The 17,514-nt window shown below is 44.0% G+C and overlaps 2 protein-coding genes across 6 annotated transcripts; both read left to right on the plus strand.

Annotated features, from left to right (window-relative positions):
• Positions 1 to 144: 144 nt before the first annotated feature.
• On the plus strand, positions 145 to 11,548 carry pik3r6b (phosphoinositide-3-kinase, regulatory subunit 6b). 2 transcript variants are annotated; one of them, XM_083676584.1, is made up of 20 exons: positions 145 to 332; positions 1,892 to 1,988; positions 2,212 to 2,313; positions 2,926 to 3,017; positions 3,857 to 3,925; positions 4,153 to 4,288; positions 4,491 to 4,560; positions 4,828 to 5,011; positions 5,398 to 5,542; positions 5,946 to 6,032; positions 6,395 to 6,758; positions 7,026 to 7,143; positions 7,351 to 7,473; positions 8,085 to 8,189; positions 8,644 to 8,740; positions 8,867 to 8,937; positions 9,400 to 9,505; positions 9,882 to 9,934; positions 10,215 to 10,315; positions 10,812 to 11,548. In XM_083676584.1, the coding sequence occupies exons 2-20, from the start codon at positions 1,976 to 1,978 to the stop codon at positions 10,966 to 10,968; spliced, it is 2,193 nt and encodes a 730-aa protein (XP_083532710.1). In that variant the 5' UTR covers positions 145 to 332; positions 1,892 to 1,975; the 3' UTR covers positions 10,969 to 11,548. The 2 variants fall into 2 exon arrangements, with proteins under 2 accessions (XP_083532710.1, XP_083532711.1); XM_083676585.1 differs by having other exon boundaries at positions 4,156 to 4,288.
• Positions 11,549 to 11,698: 150 nt separating this feature from the next.
• Positions 11,699 to 16,587, plus strand: mfsd6l (major facilitator superfamily domain containing 6-like). 4 transcript variants are annotated; one of them, XM_083676588.1, is made up of 2 exons: positions 11,699 to 11,919; positions 13,185 to 16,587. In XM_083676588.1, the coding sequence occupies exon 2, from the start codon at positions 13,239 to 13,241 to the stop codon at positions 15,153 to 15,155; it is 1,917 nt and encodes a 638-aa protein (XP_083532714.1). In that variant the 5' UTR covers positions 11,699 to 11,919; positions 13,185 to 13,238; the 3' UTR covers positions 15,156 to 16,587. The 4 variants fall into 4 exon arrangements, with proteins under 4 accessions (XP_083532714.1, XP_083532712.1, XP_083532715.1 ...); XM_083676586.1 differs by lacking the exon at positions 11,699 to 11,919 and adding an exon at positions 12,234 to 12,485; XM_083676589.1 differs by lacking the exon at positions 11,699 to 11,919 and adding an exon at positions 12,548 to 12,622.
• Positions 16,588 to 17,514: the final 927 nt, after the last annotated feature.

Consider the following 17,514-nt stretch of genomic DNA (forward strand, 5'->3'; position numbering starts at 1 on the left):
AAAGTCTTGAGTGCGTCTGTTGCAGATTCGGGTAACATGGTTTTTGAGTGGCCTCACATGCACATCTGTAGTAAGTGGTAAGCATGCTCTGTGCACAGAATCGCTCACTCGCTCTCACACATCTTTTCTCTGCTTCCCCCTTCACACTCACACGTTACAATGCTTCACACACGTTGTACATAGAGCCTGCGGGTCTGCGGTCAGCAAAGAACAGGTGCGCGCCTTTCATTCGCATATTCGGACATTCCGACGTTTTGTTTTAGCGATTATTTACGAGTATATATTATAAATAAGTAGTAGTTTTTTCCACTTGCGATGCAGACTTCAATTTGGTAAGTTCGTTTCTTCGTCTATCTGAGTTGGTGTAGTCTCGAGAGCTGACTGAAAGGAAATTAATTCGTGATAACCTAGAAGAAGGGACTTGGCGTACTGTCATTACTGGGGCAATTAACTACAGTAGCTGATGAGATTTTGAAGATATGGATTTGAGAAACTTTACCCTTTCTTCGTGATGAATTATAATAACTGACCTGGAATGACCCTAAATGTACAGTACAGTAACTGAAAGTGTGATGATGGGAAATGCAAACAATTGCCCAGACTGTATTGCCAAACCTCGTTATTATACAATTATGATATAATTGTAATTATAAATGTAATGTAGTACAATTACAAACAAAGTATAATTGTAGAGGTAGTACTATGTTTGGAAGGATATGTGTTTTATGTTTCAAGTGCAAAGGATTTAATGCATTCATAAACCCATAAACATTGACTGTGTGTGTGGAGCATGGAGAAGTCAGTAGTTCTAGAACTCTTTGTGTTCTTAGAAGAGGAACTTTAACACTCTTTCAGTTAGCTCTGTGTGGTTCCTGGTTTGTTTAAGGTTAGCCTTCATCACTTTAGTGTTAGTACCCACCTGCATTTTGCAAAGACTCTACTATAGATAGGCCTACTGGTGTATGATGTCGCAACAACAATGTAGATGTTGTTGTTGTTGTTGATGTTGTTATTGTTTATTACTGTATCTGTTGTATTTATTAGCTGCTGCTGTGTAACAAATTGTCTCTTTGAGGCTTTCACATTTTCTAAACTGAGCTCACGCTATGAACTATGAATACCCATGCTCCCCCAAGCATATCTGTAGACGGAAAAGAGGTATATTTTGGTCTCTGAAGTGTGAGCTATACTGCATGCACATGTGCTACCTCTGAGCATGATGAGCATGTGACATGTACATCTTAACAGCCCTCCTAAAGACCTCTTCTCCCCCACTACACCCCTGTACAAGTTTCTCTCCTGTTTAAAAAAAAAAAAAAAAAAAAAAAAAATCCTTCTTCTAGCATTGTGACTGCCTATGGCCCCTGGTCCGAGCATTGATTACTTTATCTTATGATGACTGATGGATAGATGATTCACTTACTTAAACAAATGTATTTGTTGTAAGTCGCTTTGGTTAAAGGCTAAATGCCATAAATGTAATGTAAATGACATGTGTCTTGGTTTGTATGTTTGTTGTTTTTACAATGTGATATACTCATCACAGTACACACTCACCTCAGCTACATTTCCATGTCTCTTGTCCACATCAAGTGAATGGTCACTCAAAAAGATGTCAGTCTGTCTGTTATTATTTTAGAGATGCACAAAAGTCCCACCACTGTTTCCATTCCTTTTTGGATAGTATGTATGTTTTGTTGTCATTTTAATGTATTTTAATGTGTTCCTCCTTTAAGAGCTAAGAGAGACTCTTTCTGGTGACATTTTAGTTTTGTGTAGTGACACAGACTGTCACATATTCACAACCGTCCAGGAGTTGTGGATATTGCAGAACTTCCACGGTCTGAAAATAAGCTTTAGTGTGTTCATCAAATTCTGTTCCTGTTTGTAGGTAGGCAACTGTAGCATTCACATGTTCCTAAAATGTGATGCTTGACACCCAAGTTTACCACGGATTTAACGAAGAAACAAGACTATGGAGCATACAGGTAAGAACACTTTTTCACTCTCTCCGTCACAAGCAACCGGAATGATTCTTAATGGATGCGTCATTGTAATAGGTTCCTCATTCCTCGTTCCTTAGTTCCTCATTCCGTTTCATGCATTACAATGAACCCGTCCTCTGATTTCTACCTTCACCAGCCTCACTTGTAGTAAACACACTGTTTTGAATATGAGTATGATATTATAAAAATGCTAACTGTCTTGCAGCTATGGATGTGTCCTCAGCCATGGAGTCCAGTCTGTACAGCAGCCTCCAGGCCATCCTCAGAGAGCTGGACATCCACAACCCAACTGTCTTCTCCTACAAAGGTACATCACAGCTGGATTAACCTCAACGCTCAGAATGATCCAGATTATAATTTGCTATCCAGGATCAGATTGATCTGGCTGATTTCCCATATACTACTTCAAATCAGCCGGGTGATCTGATCACGGACAGCAAAAAAAAGAACAATTTGATCCAGATTTAACATTTTGAAATACTGGGTATTAGTATCACACAAGCTAAAACGAGTATTACAGTATGATCCATATACAACAGTGAAACAGAAACGACCCGACATGAACCACATGTATCATTCTGTGTCTTCGGTATTTCAAAAAGACTTCTCAGCACAGTGTGATTGAGGATAAGCTAGTTGCTTGCTTGTGTATGCATTGCACAAGGACCTACAGTATAACAGCTTCTCACACTGCCCTTAACCCATGACTAAGAAGCTGCAGTGGAGAGAAAACCTCTATACTGTAGATCTACATATATACAGAACAGTAGAGAGTAGTAGACATTGGAGGCTGATTGTATTGATTGTGTTTGATTCAATTTCATTCCATTCCATGCATTACAATGAGCCTGTCCTCCAATTTATACCTCCACCAGCCTCCCCTGATACAGAATAATGAGTATGTTGTCTCCTCTTGAAGGGATGCTGAGGTGGACTCTTCATAAGAAGGTGGAGTCCCACCAGTCTAACAGTGTCTCACTGGTCAGGGTCCTGGTGAAAGAGCTGGAAAAGGTTGGTCCTTTACCTCTACACACCATATTGTCACTCAACAAGCTTTTACTTGAGATGATTTACTTATATTGTTGTTTCACATCATTTTGATGAATGTACTTGTTGGAAGTCGCTGTAGATACTCAGTGAGCAGACAATTGTGGGCCAGATCTGGTCTCGTGGTGGCACATATAGCTGAGTGCCGGAAATGGCAAGTATTACATGGGACAGACCTAGTCCAAATGTGGGGGGCCAGCCCTTGCTGAGAGTTGGCAATTTGCTGTGGGCCAGCACTGGTATGAGGAATGTGGCCCTGATATGTTCCTGTAGCTACTGGGCCATCTTTGGTTTGAGTGTGGTTGAAACCTGGGCCATATCCACATGCTGGCCAAGGTCTGGTCTTTTCATGGCAAAGATAAGGCTCAGGAATAGCAACCAGAGCTGGCTCACTTGTCCCTGGGCTACATCCGGATAACTTTAGAAAACAGACATGGGCCAGATCTGGGCCGTCATTTCTCTGCTGTCTGGGTAAGAGCATCTACTAAAATGTCAAATGTAAGACCTGCATCTATAACAATTCTCTAGGGGGTACAGGATAGGGGTTGTTTCTGCCAGGGGAGTCTGGTACTTGTTTGATACCATTCCTCATTCCGTTCCATGCATTACAATGAGCCTGTCCTCCGATTTCTACCTCCACCAGCCTCCCCTGGTGTCTGCACAGGGTCTGTGTTATGCTTTCTCTGCAGAATAATATGCAGGATGCGTGATGGCAGCTGTTTATCTTTAGAGGTAGAGTTGGCAGACATGTTGTTAACTAAACGTTGTCTCCTCCTCCTCCTCCTCCTCGCCTGCTGATTCAGGTGGACAGGACAGACTGTAAGCGGCATGTCATCCCTTTACTTCACACCCTCATCTACGTGGCTATTCAGGTCAGAGTCAGACATATTTACCTCAACTTACCTGTGACCTGAAATGCCCTCCCTTGCTCAGACAGCACCTGTATCTGTGACATCTTTTGTTTTGGTGTTTTTGTTTATATTTCCGCCACACCTAAATTCTTTTACTGGTAGAGTTATTCCGCCTATCTTGTCAGTACTGTCGGCTGCACATGATTATGATTGATGTTGCTTTTTGACATTTCCCGGTGTTGTGGCAGCAGTCTGGTCACATTCCTGACAGCCTGTACCAGAGAGTGTATGACTGTTTCAAACGACTGCTGACACTGCCAGAGCCCTACTGCATTGTTGCCTTGAGCTACCTGAAGAGTATCAAGATGGAGCAGAACACACCAGGTATTCAACACTAGTACTGTTAAGATACACATTTCAATTCAATTCAATGAGCATTATTGGCATGATTTACAAATGTAAACATTGCCAAAATAGAAATACAAATGGAAATAACTTGACTACTGCCAACTGTGTTTACTCTTTTGGTCCATTAAAGGTCCATTACATCTTAGTCATTATACACAAGGCATTTCCTCCTCCACAGGTGCTTTGTATCAGAAAAGAGTTATTGCTGAGCAGAACCTCAGACCTGAGCTTTTTGGCCTGCAGGAAAGGTGAGTACAATACAGCCAAACATGCCTACAGTATGTGTAGTAGGCCTACAGTGTATTAAGTATTGTAGCACCCAAAGATCAGTCATTGGCCATTATTAGCAACATGCTGATTAATTTAATCCAGGCCATTTCCTGCTGTGTGCTCTGTGGTTGCTCACGCACGCACACACACACGTACACACACGTACACACACATGCACACACACATGCACACACGCACAAGCAGTAATATGGTAGTGCTGATCTTCCCTCTGCCTCTGTACGCAGGGTGTTTGTGTTTGCGGACCCGGCTGTGTTCTCTGGGGCCCTGGGGGTGGCGGTGAGTGCCGACCTGGAGCTGGCCAGCCCCTACAGGGACACACTGGCCCACGAACGCGCGGTGGTGCTACACACACTGCAGGCAGGGCTGCGGAATGACTGCCATGGACCCACCTTGACCCAGGCTCTGGAGGTGAGTGAGGTCAAGGGGTTATGACAAGGGTTTAGATTATGCATGGTTTACAACAACACTGTAGCTTGATTGGGTTTAATTGGACATTTGATTGGATATCTTATTGTGTGTACAAGATGGATGGCAAAGTGTGTGTGTACTACACATTTACGTACTGAACATACTCACACAGGCTCTGAAGGTGAGGAAGCTCAAGAGGCTCTATGCCTATTGCAAGATAGATTGTTTTGTTTTATGCAAGGTTTACAAGACCATTTTCCATTGGCTTGATTAGATACTTGATTGGATATCTTGGCATGAGTCACAAAAGTCACAGTACCAGATCACAAAATGTGTGTTCGCGCGTGTGTTTGTGTGTGCGTGTGTGTGTGTGTGTATGTGTGCAGAACCTAGGTGAAGATGTGGTGCAGTTCTTCCAGGAAGTAGTTCTAGCAGTAGACCATAGTCAAGAGAATGGAGAGAATGGACAGAGCCTGTACCAGAGCAGGCTACAACACATCTACACTGAAATCCTGACCGCTGCTAACCAAGGTATGTGTACTGTGGCTGACACAGCTATACAGTCACAGAACCTATTATTTCATCCAGGAGCCTGTCCTCCAATTTCTACCTCCACCAGCCTCCCCAGATTTTTAATGTGAATAGTCAAACACATTTAGCTGCGTTTAACAAAACAGGAATTGACAGTTTATTGTGTTACTTTCACTCTCTCTCTCTCTCTCTCTCTCTCTCTTTCTCTCTCCCCCAACCTCTCTCTATCTCTCTCTCTCTCCCCCCCACCCTCTCTCTCTCTCTCCCCACCCTCTCTTTCTCTCTCCCCCAACCTCTCTCTCTCTCTCTCCCCCAACCTCTTTCTCTCTCTCCCCCAACCTCTCTCTTTCTCCCTCTCTCCCTCTCTCTCTCTCTCTCTCTCTCTCTCTCTCTCTCTGTTCAGACCCAAAGGCCCATGGCTGTCTCTCTAATGCACCATTGCCCACACCAGAGATTAACTTCCACCTGTGGACAAAGGAAGAGGATCTGTGTGAGTCAATCTACTCAACAGCGAGAACCTTTAACCAATATGATAATTTATCTTAACTCTTTAATTATTAATCCAGGGGAATGTTCAGTTTATATTGATCTCAGTGGGATTTAGGAGAAGTTATATAAATTTCAATGTCAAATCAAATAAATAGAGAGTATGGAAAATAGAAAATAGAAAATAATTTCCTAAATCCAAAACTGCTGCTGGGGAATTTTTCTTGTAACGACTTTCTCTGACATAGATTAAGCCTAATCCTAGACTAAAAACACTTCAATGGAGATTTTCGATTAAAAGTGTGAATTAGTCCAGAACTAGGCTTAATCTGTGTCAGGAAACCAACCGCCTCATGTTTACTACAGGGAACGCTCTGGCAAACTTCACCCTCAACATCTCCCCGTCTGAGTGCAGCTTTGTCAGACAGGATGACGAAGACGAGGAGGACATGATGAAGAGGGCTTCTCTGACCTCCAGGGACAGCGGCATAGAGAAGGACCTGCCTGACGTGGAGGAGAGGGAGCTGAACAAGCCATTATTCATGAGGAAACCCGGTATCAGGAACACAAAACCTGGCGACAGGTTTACCCTGCTGACGGAGAACATCGAGGGGGCCACCAGTAGAAGGACTTCTCTGTCCAAAGAGGAACGGAACCACACAGCACGACTGGTGGTGATGGGGGACGACAGGGTGCTGGGGAAGCTGGCTAAGGCGTATCACTCCATCTGGTAGGGACTGGTTTACGTGTAGATCGAAGCTTCAAGTTCAAGTTGGAAAGCTTTATTGTCAATTTTAAGGGGGAGGTTGGAAATGTGTATTCGGCTTCCATGGCTTACAACAGACACAACGTCACAAATCACACACAAAATACACACACAATACACACAAAATACACACAAAATACACACCAATGGATGCCCCTTATAGCACTGTATATTCTTTATTTGGACATTTAAAGTGGCTTGCCTTGAGGATAATTTGGTGTTTGCGTACAGGAAAAGAGAGGCCAAACATCTCTTCTTGACCAAGAGAATGAGCCTACAGATCTACTACATCCCTGTCACCGACGAGCCCGCCGTTACGTCACCTGTCAGCGAAATTAAACATTTACCGGTAGCTGACGTTCTTTGTCTCATGCTGCATACTTATTGTAAATATAAATCAAAAGGAAATGAGACCACGATGACAGTCTTTATTCCTTTATGTCTTTTATGTACAGTAAAAGTGTCTTTGAGTGTCATGAAAAGTGCTACATAACATGTATTATTATTATTATTGCTGTTGTTGTTGTGTTATTGTCATTATTATTATGTTTTTCAGGGAAACACATCTGTATCAGTTGGTAGTAAGCTGTCTCTTGCCTCGTTCTTGGGAAGGGTGGATCCTTGGTACCAAAGCAACATCAATAGCCTGGGAGCCATGATTCCAAAGCTGGCAGAAATGGTAACTGATATTGATGATAAAAACATTTATGCAATACTGTACCAATGTTTTGTCGTATTTAAAAAATCTATAAATATAGGTGTTAATAAAAAAAAAAAATTAATGCAAGACAATCATATAGTATCGTAATCATGTGCTGATGATTACCTAGAAATAACTTAGTAAATTGAGATGGTCAAGCAGAGAGAGAAACTGACAGAAATGACAGAAAGTCAGTTGTGTCACAGTAATGCCATTTCTAATACTACTGTATCGGAGGCCTAATGCCATTTCTACTACTATATCGGTGGCCTAATGCCATTTCTACTACAATACTACTACTGTATCTGAGGCCTAATGACATTTCTACTACTGTATCTGAGGCCTAATGACATTTCTACTACAGTACTACTACTGTATCTGAGGCCTAATGCCATTTCTACTACTGTATCTGAGGCCTAATGACATTTCTACTACAGTACTACTACTGTATCTGAGGCCTAATGACATTTCTACTACTGTATCTGAGGCCTAATGCCATTTCTACGACTGTATCTGAGGCTTAATGACATTTCTAATACTAGTATATCTGAAGCCTAATGCCATTTCTAATACTGTGTCTGTCATTGCAGCATTCCATTCCCAGCAGGTCATCTGGTCTCTTCCTGGTGGACGTCATCTCCTACTACCTCCGCTGTGGCCTACAACCCGTCCACTTCCCTCTCTACTCTGTCAAGGTGCGTCACTCTCTACTCTCTAACCAGAGAAACACACAGATCTCATCTCTCTCTCTCTCTCTCTCTCTCTCTCTCTCTCTCTCTCTCTCTCTCTCTCTCTCTCTCTCTCTCTCTCTCTCTCATAAATATTGCATAAGAGTGAGTCATATGCCAGATCTCATAGGGAGGAATCCTAACTCCAGTACCCATAGTCACTAGTGTGTGTTTATGACAATGCCATTAGCATGATCGGAATACATTAAATAGTTCATATACAGTATGCCAATATGATTTGATATGATATTTGACCAGACCTCAATGGGTTTCCTTGGATAAACTGGGGTTAACCATATGATTTAAATCATATTCAATAAGATATAGTTCTTATGTTGATAATCAGTGTTTCATCCTAGACATAAGAGATATTAATCTTTGTTGTTGTTGTTGTTGTTGTTTGTTTGTGTGCTGTGTTCAGATCTCTCTCTCCGGCCAGAACCCAGTAGAGGAGGTGTTTGTGTCTCACCTGCAGGCTGATTTCCCTGAGTTAAAACAAGTCAAAGAAAAGCTTCAAGGTACAGGAAGGACACTGTCTTGAGCGCAGCCTGTTTGATAACATTCCTCATTCCTGTCCATTACAATGAGCCCGTCCTCCGATTTCTACCTCCACCTGCCTCCCCTGTTATAATGTCTCTTTGCAGAGGGATCTATAAGGCGGAAGAAGAACACAGTAGAAACCTGTGGTGTGGTTGTTTCCGTGAATTACAGAAAGGTGTGGTAAAACTGCTTCCCTTCGTTTGTGTCATAGTTGAAACCAGTTTCAACTGGTCAGCAAGGCATACAGAGGGCTTGGCGCGCAAAGGGCCTAAGTGGTATTTTGGGCCAAAAAGAGTTATTTACAGTATATCAATAGAAAGCTCTTGATAAGATCTATCAAGTGGTGAAAGGATCTAACTGAGATCCTTAACTGCATTGAAATAGAATGTATAAACAAAGACTCATCACTGTACAATCGGCTCAGAATCAATGCTTTGTTTTGGCTCTCTTGTAAAATTTGGAAAATGTCACTTAGGCCCTTTGTGCTCCAAGCCCTCAATACACGGTACACAGAGACAATGAAACACTCACAATGAAACACCATCAGTTAGCAATAATATCTATTTACATGAATGGATGTTTGCTTACATGTGTTTGGCTGATAGTCGGATACTGTCTCTTTTACTCTCTTATTCAGGTGTCTTTGAGCAAACGAGAGGTCACTAAAGGAATGTCCCTCAGGACGTGTGGAGTGTCCGTTAGCGCCGTATCACCCAACGAAACAGAAGGGTTGCATCAACAATGTATGCATCACATCGCAGCAGTTCTTCCAATGACATGATTAGCCCAAATCAACACAAATCAACTTAGATATGTACACTGACACTGCACTGCATGTATGGCAAATGCTATTTCTCAGTGATATGAAAAGGTGCACCTGAATTTTGCTGAATATGTAGTGGAGGTGATTTGGAATGAGGTAGCCCTGCCTGAGACAGGTAAACTCAAGTGTCATCTTGCCCGACCTTGAGGATGTCCTCTCGGCCTTAAGGTAACGGTAGATGCTTGGGTCTACCATGTGGGAGCACCGGGTTCAAATACCTCCACCAGCCTCCAGTCCTTTGGAATTGAATAATCGGAATAATCTGATGCATATACTCTCTGTTCTACTCTACCTAGCACTTGATCGTCTCACTGTACATTTTGACAGCACCAATCCAAGGAACAACATGGTAAGGATATTTTGTGATGTGTGATAGATAATGGGTGCAGTACATGCTAAGTTGCCCATTAGCACCCCAAGAAGGTAAATATCTGTCAGTCAACCAAAACCACCAGCAGGTGGAGCTGTTTTGTACCTGTCACTCCTCCGGAGTAAGTTCTACGGCATAGGTAAAGCATAGGCAATGAGGAGGGGGGGGGGGGGGGGGCATGTGTGATAGGGTACGAGGTCAAATCTCAACACGTCGGAAACCCTACTCTACTTCATTTCATAAACCTCTTTGTTCACAGGAGACCAGGACCCAACACATCACCATCAGGGTCCTGGAGGACAAAACCTTCACCGTCTGTCTGGACAAGGATTCTCGCAGGACATACCAACATGTCCAAAGGTTAGAATTTCAGGGGAGGCTGGTGGAGGTAGAAATCAGAGGACGGGCTCATTGTAATGCATGGAACGGAATCAGAATGGTATCAAACAATACCATTCCTCATTCCGTTCCATACATCACAATGAGCCTGTCCTCTGATTTCTACCTCCACCAGCCTCCACGAGGTTAGAGGTATGATGTAATATTGAGCACACAAATGCATGGGGCTGGTTGTTTAGTGTTGATATGAAAAACATTATGATAACATTATGATAATGAAAGTCACACACTCTTCTATCATTGCTGTGACATTGTTTTTTTTTGTATAGTACAGTCTACTTTCTTTTGTAAAGGGTGAGGGTTCGGGTTAGAACTGTAAAATCTGAGTATACAATCCCTCTTTTACAATGTACATCTTAGGATAAAAGAAAATGTTAATACATCTTCCATAATGCATTATGTTAAAATATCCTTTTCTTCTTGTTTTGTGTTCAATATATGTGTCCTAAACACACAGCATTGAGATCTCTCCGTGCTTGGATCCTGGGTGTTGCCTCCAGACAGGTGCCAGGTCAAAGTTCAGCTTGGGGGAGGAGAAGGGTGCGGGGATCAGCAAGTACTTGAGCAAGGTCCTGCCTCTGCCAATCAACACCTTCAGTGGATTTAACCATTGACCAATGGAATGGACTGTCGGCCACAGCTTGGTTTTAGAACAGATGGGCAGTACAAGTATACAACAAAGAAGAGATATTCTTAAAACACAGCTTTAATGTGTTGCTGCCCTTCAAACGCACATTTTGCAGTTGAAAGATCTGTATGCTGATTGAAGAGAATAATATCCAGGTGGACATTTTAATGTTTTTTTTACTGTTCATGCTGTATTTTTGGATGATACAATGGTTTGTGTGGTACATCTACTGTATGTTTACAACAGGTTTAAAGTTTACTATGCTGTTAAAGGGACTTAGATTTAATAGTTTTTCGATGTTGTTGTTGTCACTTACTTGAAGTGTTGTAGGCTCATCCAGACACTTTTTTCAATCATATTTTTGAGCTTTCTTTCTCTGGCTCCGGGGCATGGCTCTGGTATGGCTAAATGCTAGTCATGTGTAGGTCTAAAACTGAAAGACCTGAACTATCCCTTTAAGAGACCTCATATATCTTACCCTATTGATATGTTTTACAATTAATAACCAAGGGCACAAGACTGAGTTATTGCAGAGAAACACGAATAAAGAGCTTTTCTTCTATAAAGGAACAGTGTCAAAAGGGTGCGCGTTGGAATTCATCAGGGAAGGTGTCGCATTCATAATATGTCAAAACAGGTCGATGGTAAGCCAATCTAAATAAAGGCGTTTCAATTTGTTCACAAAAGGAGTGCCTTGATCTTTGTTGCAGGCTTATTGATTACATTTTTTCTACTCAAGCCACAACATAGTTTTGCCACAACATCAGACTTTGTGTTTTATTGTTGGAATGCATTGGATCTTGTACAGCAAGATATACAAGTGGAGGCTGGTGGAGGTAGAAATCATAATCGGCTCATTGTAATGCATGGAATGGAATAAGGAATGGTATCAAACACGTCACCAGCCTCTCCTGACACACATCCACCAGTAGTAAAGGTACATACAATACCAATAATAGTGTTGTTGGCATTCTGAATATATTACAATACTTGCTGAATACATTATAATACCTGATCATTAACAGACTATACTGTTTTTGCAGATTTTGTGATATCATATGTTTTACCGTAACAATGTTTTGTATAGGCTACATACTGTATGATGATATTGATATGGACATATGTGAACATTAAACGTTGTGTGACTAGGCTTATCATGATGATTAACAATGACAACACCTGAGTTTAACAAGATGATAACAAATAGGTGACTATACCTGGTATATGCGATAGTGGTACCGTTATTATAAACCGTCTACGGTTGATACTGTAAGTGCGGCCCAGTGGTCATCCTCATGCCCTGAGGGCGCTAGAGAGACGCGGGTAAAGTATGCTCGCAAAGGTGTATCCTGCACATTAGGAACTTTCGCTGTTTGGCATCAACCCTCCCCGCTTGGCACCTGAAGATAACTTTTCGCTCAAAGTTGCTGTCATGAAAAACATCGGGGAAGTTCAAGCGAATATTACCGAAGAAAGGAGAATGACGTGAATGGAAGTTTACCGGTAAGAACAGATGTGTGCTGAAATCAGTTTACTGGAAAGTCACTTCGGACCGTGACGTGGACATAGTTGACATCGAGGCGGTGGAACAGGTGCATCTACTTGCCGTAGGCGCCGGGAAGCAGCAAAGTTACTTTTCGGTATCGGGCAGTACTGTGTTGGATGATTATGTTCTTCCCTATAAAACGTTTTTATTTTGTAAACTACCATCAGCGTATTACAGGTTTAATCTGTAAACTTCCATATGGGTATAAATGAATTTAATAATGAAGGCTACAAAGAACAAGTCATGTTAAACTTAATTCCGGGAAATTGTGGAATTACTTCTTCATATTGAAGACATTAGTTTTATTGAAAGTTGAATAACTTCAATTATTGTCACTATATTACGTACTTTTACTTAGGGTGCTTTTATTACTGTATTCTTTCAGTTCTTTTAGCGAATCCTCTTTGAGCCATTTGTATCCCTCGGCTCTGCATCATGTCTCTTTTGTATTTGTTTGTTTTTATTAATTGTTTCCGTGACGCGCATTGTATTGCATCCGTGTATGACATGGGTTTGGATTTGATTTGATTACCTCTGTAATTTGTGTTGTTTTTTGTGCGCCAGATGCTCCAATGAGGAAAAATAAACACGTAACGTGTTGAATTTTAAGATGTCATACAATAATGATTTCTCTTCATATGTATTTCTATTCATAGTGTGTGCTCCATATGAAGACTGCGAGAGAGTGGTAGCTCCCGAGGCTAGCAGCCATGAGGAGGAACAAGCAGATTGATGTCAAGGGCGCCCTGGCCATCGCTGGCACCTTCCACTTCCTGTTATCCTGTGCCAGAGCCTGCGCCCTCCCCTTCCTCACCCTGTACCTCCGACACCTGGGACTCAGCCCCTCCATGACGGGCATCATCCTGGGCACCAAGCACATCATCTCCCTGGTCTGGACCCCCCTGGCCAGCCTGCTGTCCAAACACTATAACAAGAGGCGGGTGGTGATAACGGGGTCTCTGGTGTGTTCCGCAGGGGCTGCCCTGGTGCTACTGCTCTTCCCGTCCACGGGGATGGAGACGCTGACAAGTCACTGTAACGTTTCTCACCCCCGTGTGAGCGTTAGTCCCACAGAAGACCTGAGTGGCCATTTTAAACATGTAGGCAGCAGTGTACAACCTACTTCCGGCTCCGGCACTACTGTTCTTAGGTCCCAGTCAGCTGCTAACAGAACTTTACCCAGTGACGGTGAAAACTCCATAGTCCCTGCTTTACCCATAGAGACACTCGGCAACACTAACTCTGCTCCTGCTCCAGGGAGTGAAGCCACAACCTACATGCTCCATCAGCCACATAGTACTAATGACACATCTCATCTCTCTCCAGTGAATGTGTCTGATGAAGAGGCCATTCTGCCCACCGATAGTAAAGGAGTAGTAAGTACCAGTAACTCATCCTCGGTCTCCCACCACCACCACCACCACCACAACACCGCCCCCTCCTCCATGGCACCCCCAGGGAGGAGGTTGAGGTCCCTGACCGCCGAAGAGAAGCAGCAGAAGCAGAGGGAGATGGACGAGGCCCAGGTCGAGTTCCTGGGCAGCCTGAAGATCATGGACGTCCAGCACCAGCTCTTCTTCCTGCTCCTCATCGTGGTGTCACTGTGGGAGATCATGGCAGCCCCTCTGGAGTGGGCCGTGGACGACGGTCTCTATGAGTATCTAGATTTCGTGGATGCGTCCGAACACTATGGTGGTACGGCGGTGTGGGGGCTGCTGGGGGCCGCTTGTGGGGTGGGCGGGGCGGGGCTGCTGGTGAGTCGCCTGGACTGCCTCATAGGCCCTCACACACCCAGGGATGCTGTTCACTTCTACACCTACGCTGCGTTGACCATCCTCACCCTGCCTGTGGTCGCCTTCTTGCCTCTCTACCTCAACAACAAACGAGGGCGCCCCAATGGGGTCCTGAAAGCCCTACAGCTGGTCCGAGGGGACCCCCGGGCGGTGCTCTGTGCCGCTACCGCCTTCCTGGTGGGGGTCGTGGGGTCAGTGGTAGACAACTTCCTCCTGTGGCAGATGCAGGACCATGGGAGCAACGAGCTCCACATGGGGGTGGCTCTGGCTCTGGCGCTGCTCTTGCGGGCAGCCTTCCCTCTGCTGAGCGGCCGGGTGGCCAAACTCCTGAGCCCAGGCAGAGTGCTGCTAGCTGGGGCGTCCTGCCTGGCCCTGCAGTGCCTCTACTACTCCTTCCTCTGGGGCCCGTGGGCAGCACTGCCTGCCCAGGTGCTGAGCTGCTTCAGCAGCGGCGCTCTCTGGTGGGCGGTACAGGTGCAGTGTGAGGACGTGGCCACGCCGGGCACAGAGAGGAGTGTGCGGAGGGTCTTCCAGGCTCTGTCCCTGGACCTGGGGGCAGGCCTGGGCAGCTTCGCTGGGGGGTTTGTGGTCCAGAGGTTGGGGTTGGCGGTACTGTTCAGAGGGGCAGCAGTGATCCTGGTTCTGTGGTGCCTCTGCCTCCCTCTGCTGCAGTGGAAGGCCCCACGCCAGCGCAGGATCAACTACTCCCGTCTCCTGGCGGCCGATGCCAGCGAACTGAGCGAGTCCGAGTCTGAGCAGGAGAGAGACTGGCTGGAGAAGGCCATGGAGGACGATAAGAGCAATAACAACTGGGGCAGGAGGATGGAGCGCTAGACTGGGCTTTACATACTACAGGGCCAACTCGAACCCCACCATGCTGGCTACAATATTCCCCCTTCCAGCCCCGTTTCAGCTATGATGGTGGATGCGTAACCACGCCAGCCCAGTACAGCTTGTCTCAGCTCAGTTGTGTGAATTAGGGTACAATTAACTCTGCACAATATTTAACAATAAACAATGCTGCAATATGACATAACAGGAAGGCAATATCAATTCACCTCCTGCAGGATTCCCCCGCCAATTATGTCCCTCTTTATCTTAACCTACAAGATGTGCCACAAACGGCTAATTGATTGCGTCCGTGACCGGGTTAATTGAAAACCGAGTGTTGCTTTTTAATTATCATTATGGCAGCTGTGTTTCGTTGGAGCTAATTCTTTGGCATTCCCTGTCTGCACAGAGGGAGTTTATTAGTCTTGGATTAGACCCACTGTCAGTCTCTCGCTAATGTGCCGAAGGTTGGTCTCCATGTGCCTCCAGAGGGAAGATAAACTTGCATTTGCATAAGCTATCAACGGCTTTTTAGTCTGGACAGCAAATAAGGCACACGAGGATGAGGTGTGGTTTAGGCATTGGAAGACTGAGTTGACATTGTCTGAGTTGACAGACAAGACCAGAGAGATTGTGTGGGTATTTAGCAGTACTGTTCAGGTTTGCAGGCTTAACTGTTTGTAGCTGTACTGTTGGTCCACTGAATCCTCTCATTCAGAGTCCAGGTGTGGTCTCGGGGTGAGGCTAAATCCTGAATGTTTGTGTCTCCACCCAGTGTGTTTAGTTAACTGTGTTTAGTCTGCTATAACATGATGAACACATGGTCGCTGGATTAAGTACAGGTGATATTGTTTTGTTGAAATGTGTTGTGGAGGTCCTGGTTCCCTCATTCCTCCCCTATGACCACTCTCTGTACGTCAGGGGAGGCTGGTGGAGGTAGAAATCGGAGGACAGGCTCATTGTAATGCATAGAATGGAATGGTATCAAACACGTGGCAGTTTAGCATCTATCCATTGCTAACAGGTCTTTTTGAAAGGGACACTGGCCTCTTTGACAAACAATGATGCATTGAGTCATGTTGAATAGCATGTTAATTACATTCGGAGGAATCTTATGTGGGTGAAGTAAGAGGAAGTATTAGCGGATATCTGTGTTTGCTAAACCCGTATGTCAGATGGTGTTTGTCAAACCTGAATTTCAAGCTGTTTGCCATACGTACCAGAGGTGAAATGGCACTTTTTTTTTTTTTTTTATATAAATCCCCCTCTGTTGTGGTGCATCAGCCATAGACACAATAACACAAAGACACAATATCTAAAATCCTGCCCCTGAAGCATTGTTTTCTTTCCATAATATACACATGGAGTTATAAGCAATGTTGTGAAATCTCTGACAGTTGTTTCTGTAAATGTCAAAATACAGTATGTACCAATTAAACTATTTCTGTCTGTTTTTGTGAAAGACGTCAAACTTTGCATGCCATCGATTAATCATTACCTTTGTTTAATTCATGTAAGGGGAGGCTGGTGGAGGTAGAAATCGGAGGACGGGCTCATTGTAATGCATGGGAAGGAATCAAACACTTTTTGTTTGATACCTTTCCTCATTCCGTTCCCTGCATTACAATGTGCACCTCCTCTGATTTCCGCCTCCACCAGCCTCCCCTGGTGTGTATTGTGACTGAACATTCTGCTATTGTTTGTTACTGGAAATCAGCCTCTACTGTTTCAACACTCCACAACAGCTAATACAGTAGAGTTGGTTTCAAACAGCACTTTATTTGTCCCATTCACACTTGAGTTACCTAGGAATTTAGTGGGTTCAGGATTAGTGGGGTGCCGCCTTTCTACCCATTCACACTAACAGTCTTGTACCCTTCACGCCGAACACTTCCCACCAATAACCCACTCATTTCCTGGATATCGGTACTCTATAGGTCCTCTTTGGTGTGAATGGGACTATGACTAGTACCGTACATGACAAGCACAAATTGAATATCAAAGGCATCCTGAGAGAATGTTATGACATCTTGATGTAACAATACAAAGGTCAATAGCCTTCTACAGTATAAGGCTCTTCTGTTCCCTTGGCTCTCTGTGGCAAGCGTTTGGCTCCGTCATTACTGTGGAGAGCAGCCAGTCGACTGATAAGGAGCTATCAACTGGAGTAGGCTCCATAAATATTTGTTTCCCAGACGAAACAGTCGGTTCCAGATGGCTGGCCTTATGTTCACGTGCAGTAGGCTTTGTATTTGTTTAATTGTGTTAAGCTTTGAAATTAACAAACAGAATTTCGGTTATATCAGATAGCATTGCTTGCATATGTTCTGGTCCCTTTTTATCTAGTTATCTTTTGTAAAGG

The sequence above is a fragment of the Argentina silus genome (genome assembly GCF_951799395.1).
Source record: "Argentina silus genome assembly, chromosome: 9".
In the NCBI taxonomy this organism is placed as follows: Eukaryota; Metazoa; Chordata; class Actinopteri; order Argentiniformes; family Argentinidae; genus Argentina; species Argentina silus.

Bases quoted from the DNA above. Each gene is read 5' to 3' on its own strand.
- pik3r6b (XM_083676584.1), top strand. The intron at 4,561-4,827 runs GTGAGTACAATA...CTCTGTACGCAG, and splicing joins CTTTTTGGCCTGCAGGAAAG to GGTGTTTGTGTTTGCGGACC. The intron at 7,474-8,084 runs GTAACTGATATT...CTGTCATTGCAG, and splicing joins TTCCAAAGCTGGCAGAAATG to CATTCCATTCCCAGCAGGTC.
- mfsd6l (XM_083676588.1), top strand. From the start codon at position 13,239: ATGAGGAGGAACAAGCAGATTGATGTCAAGGGCGCCCTGGCCATCGCT.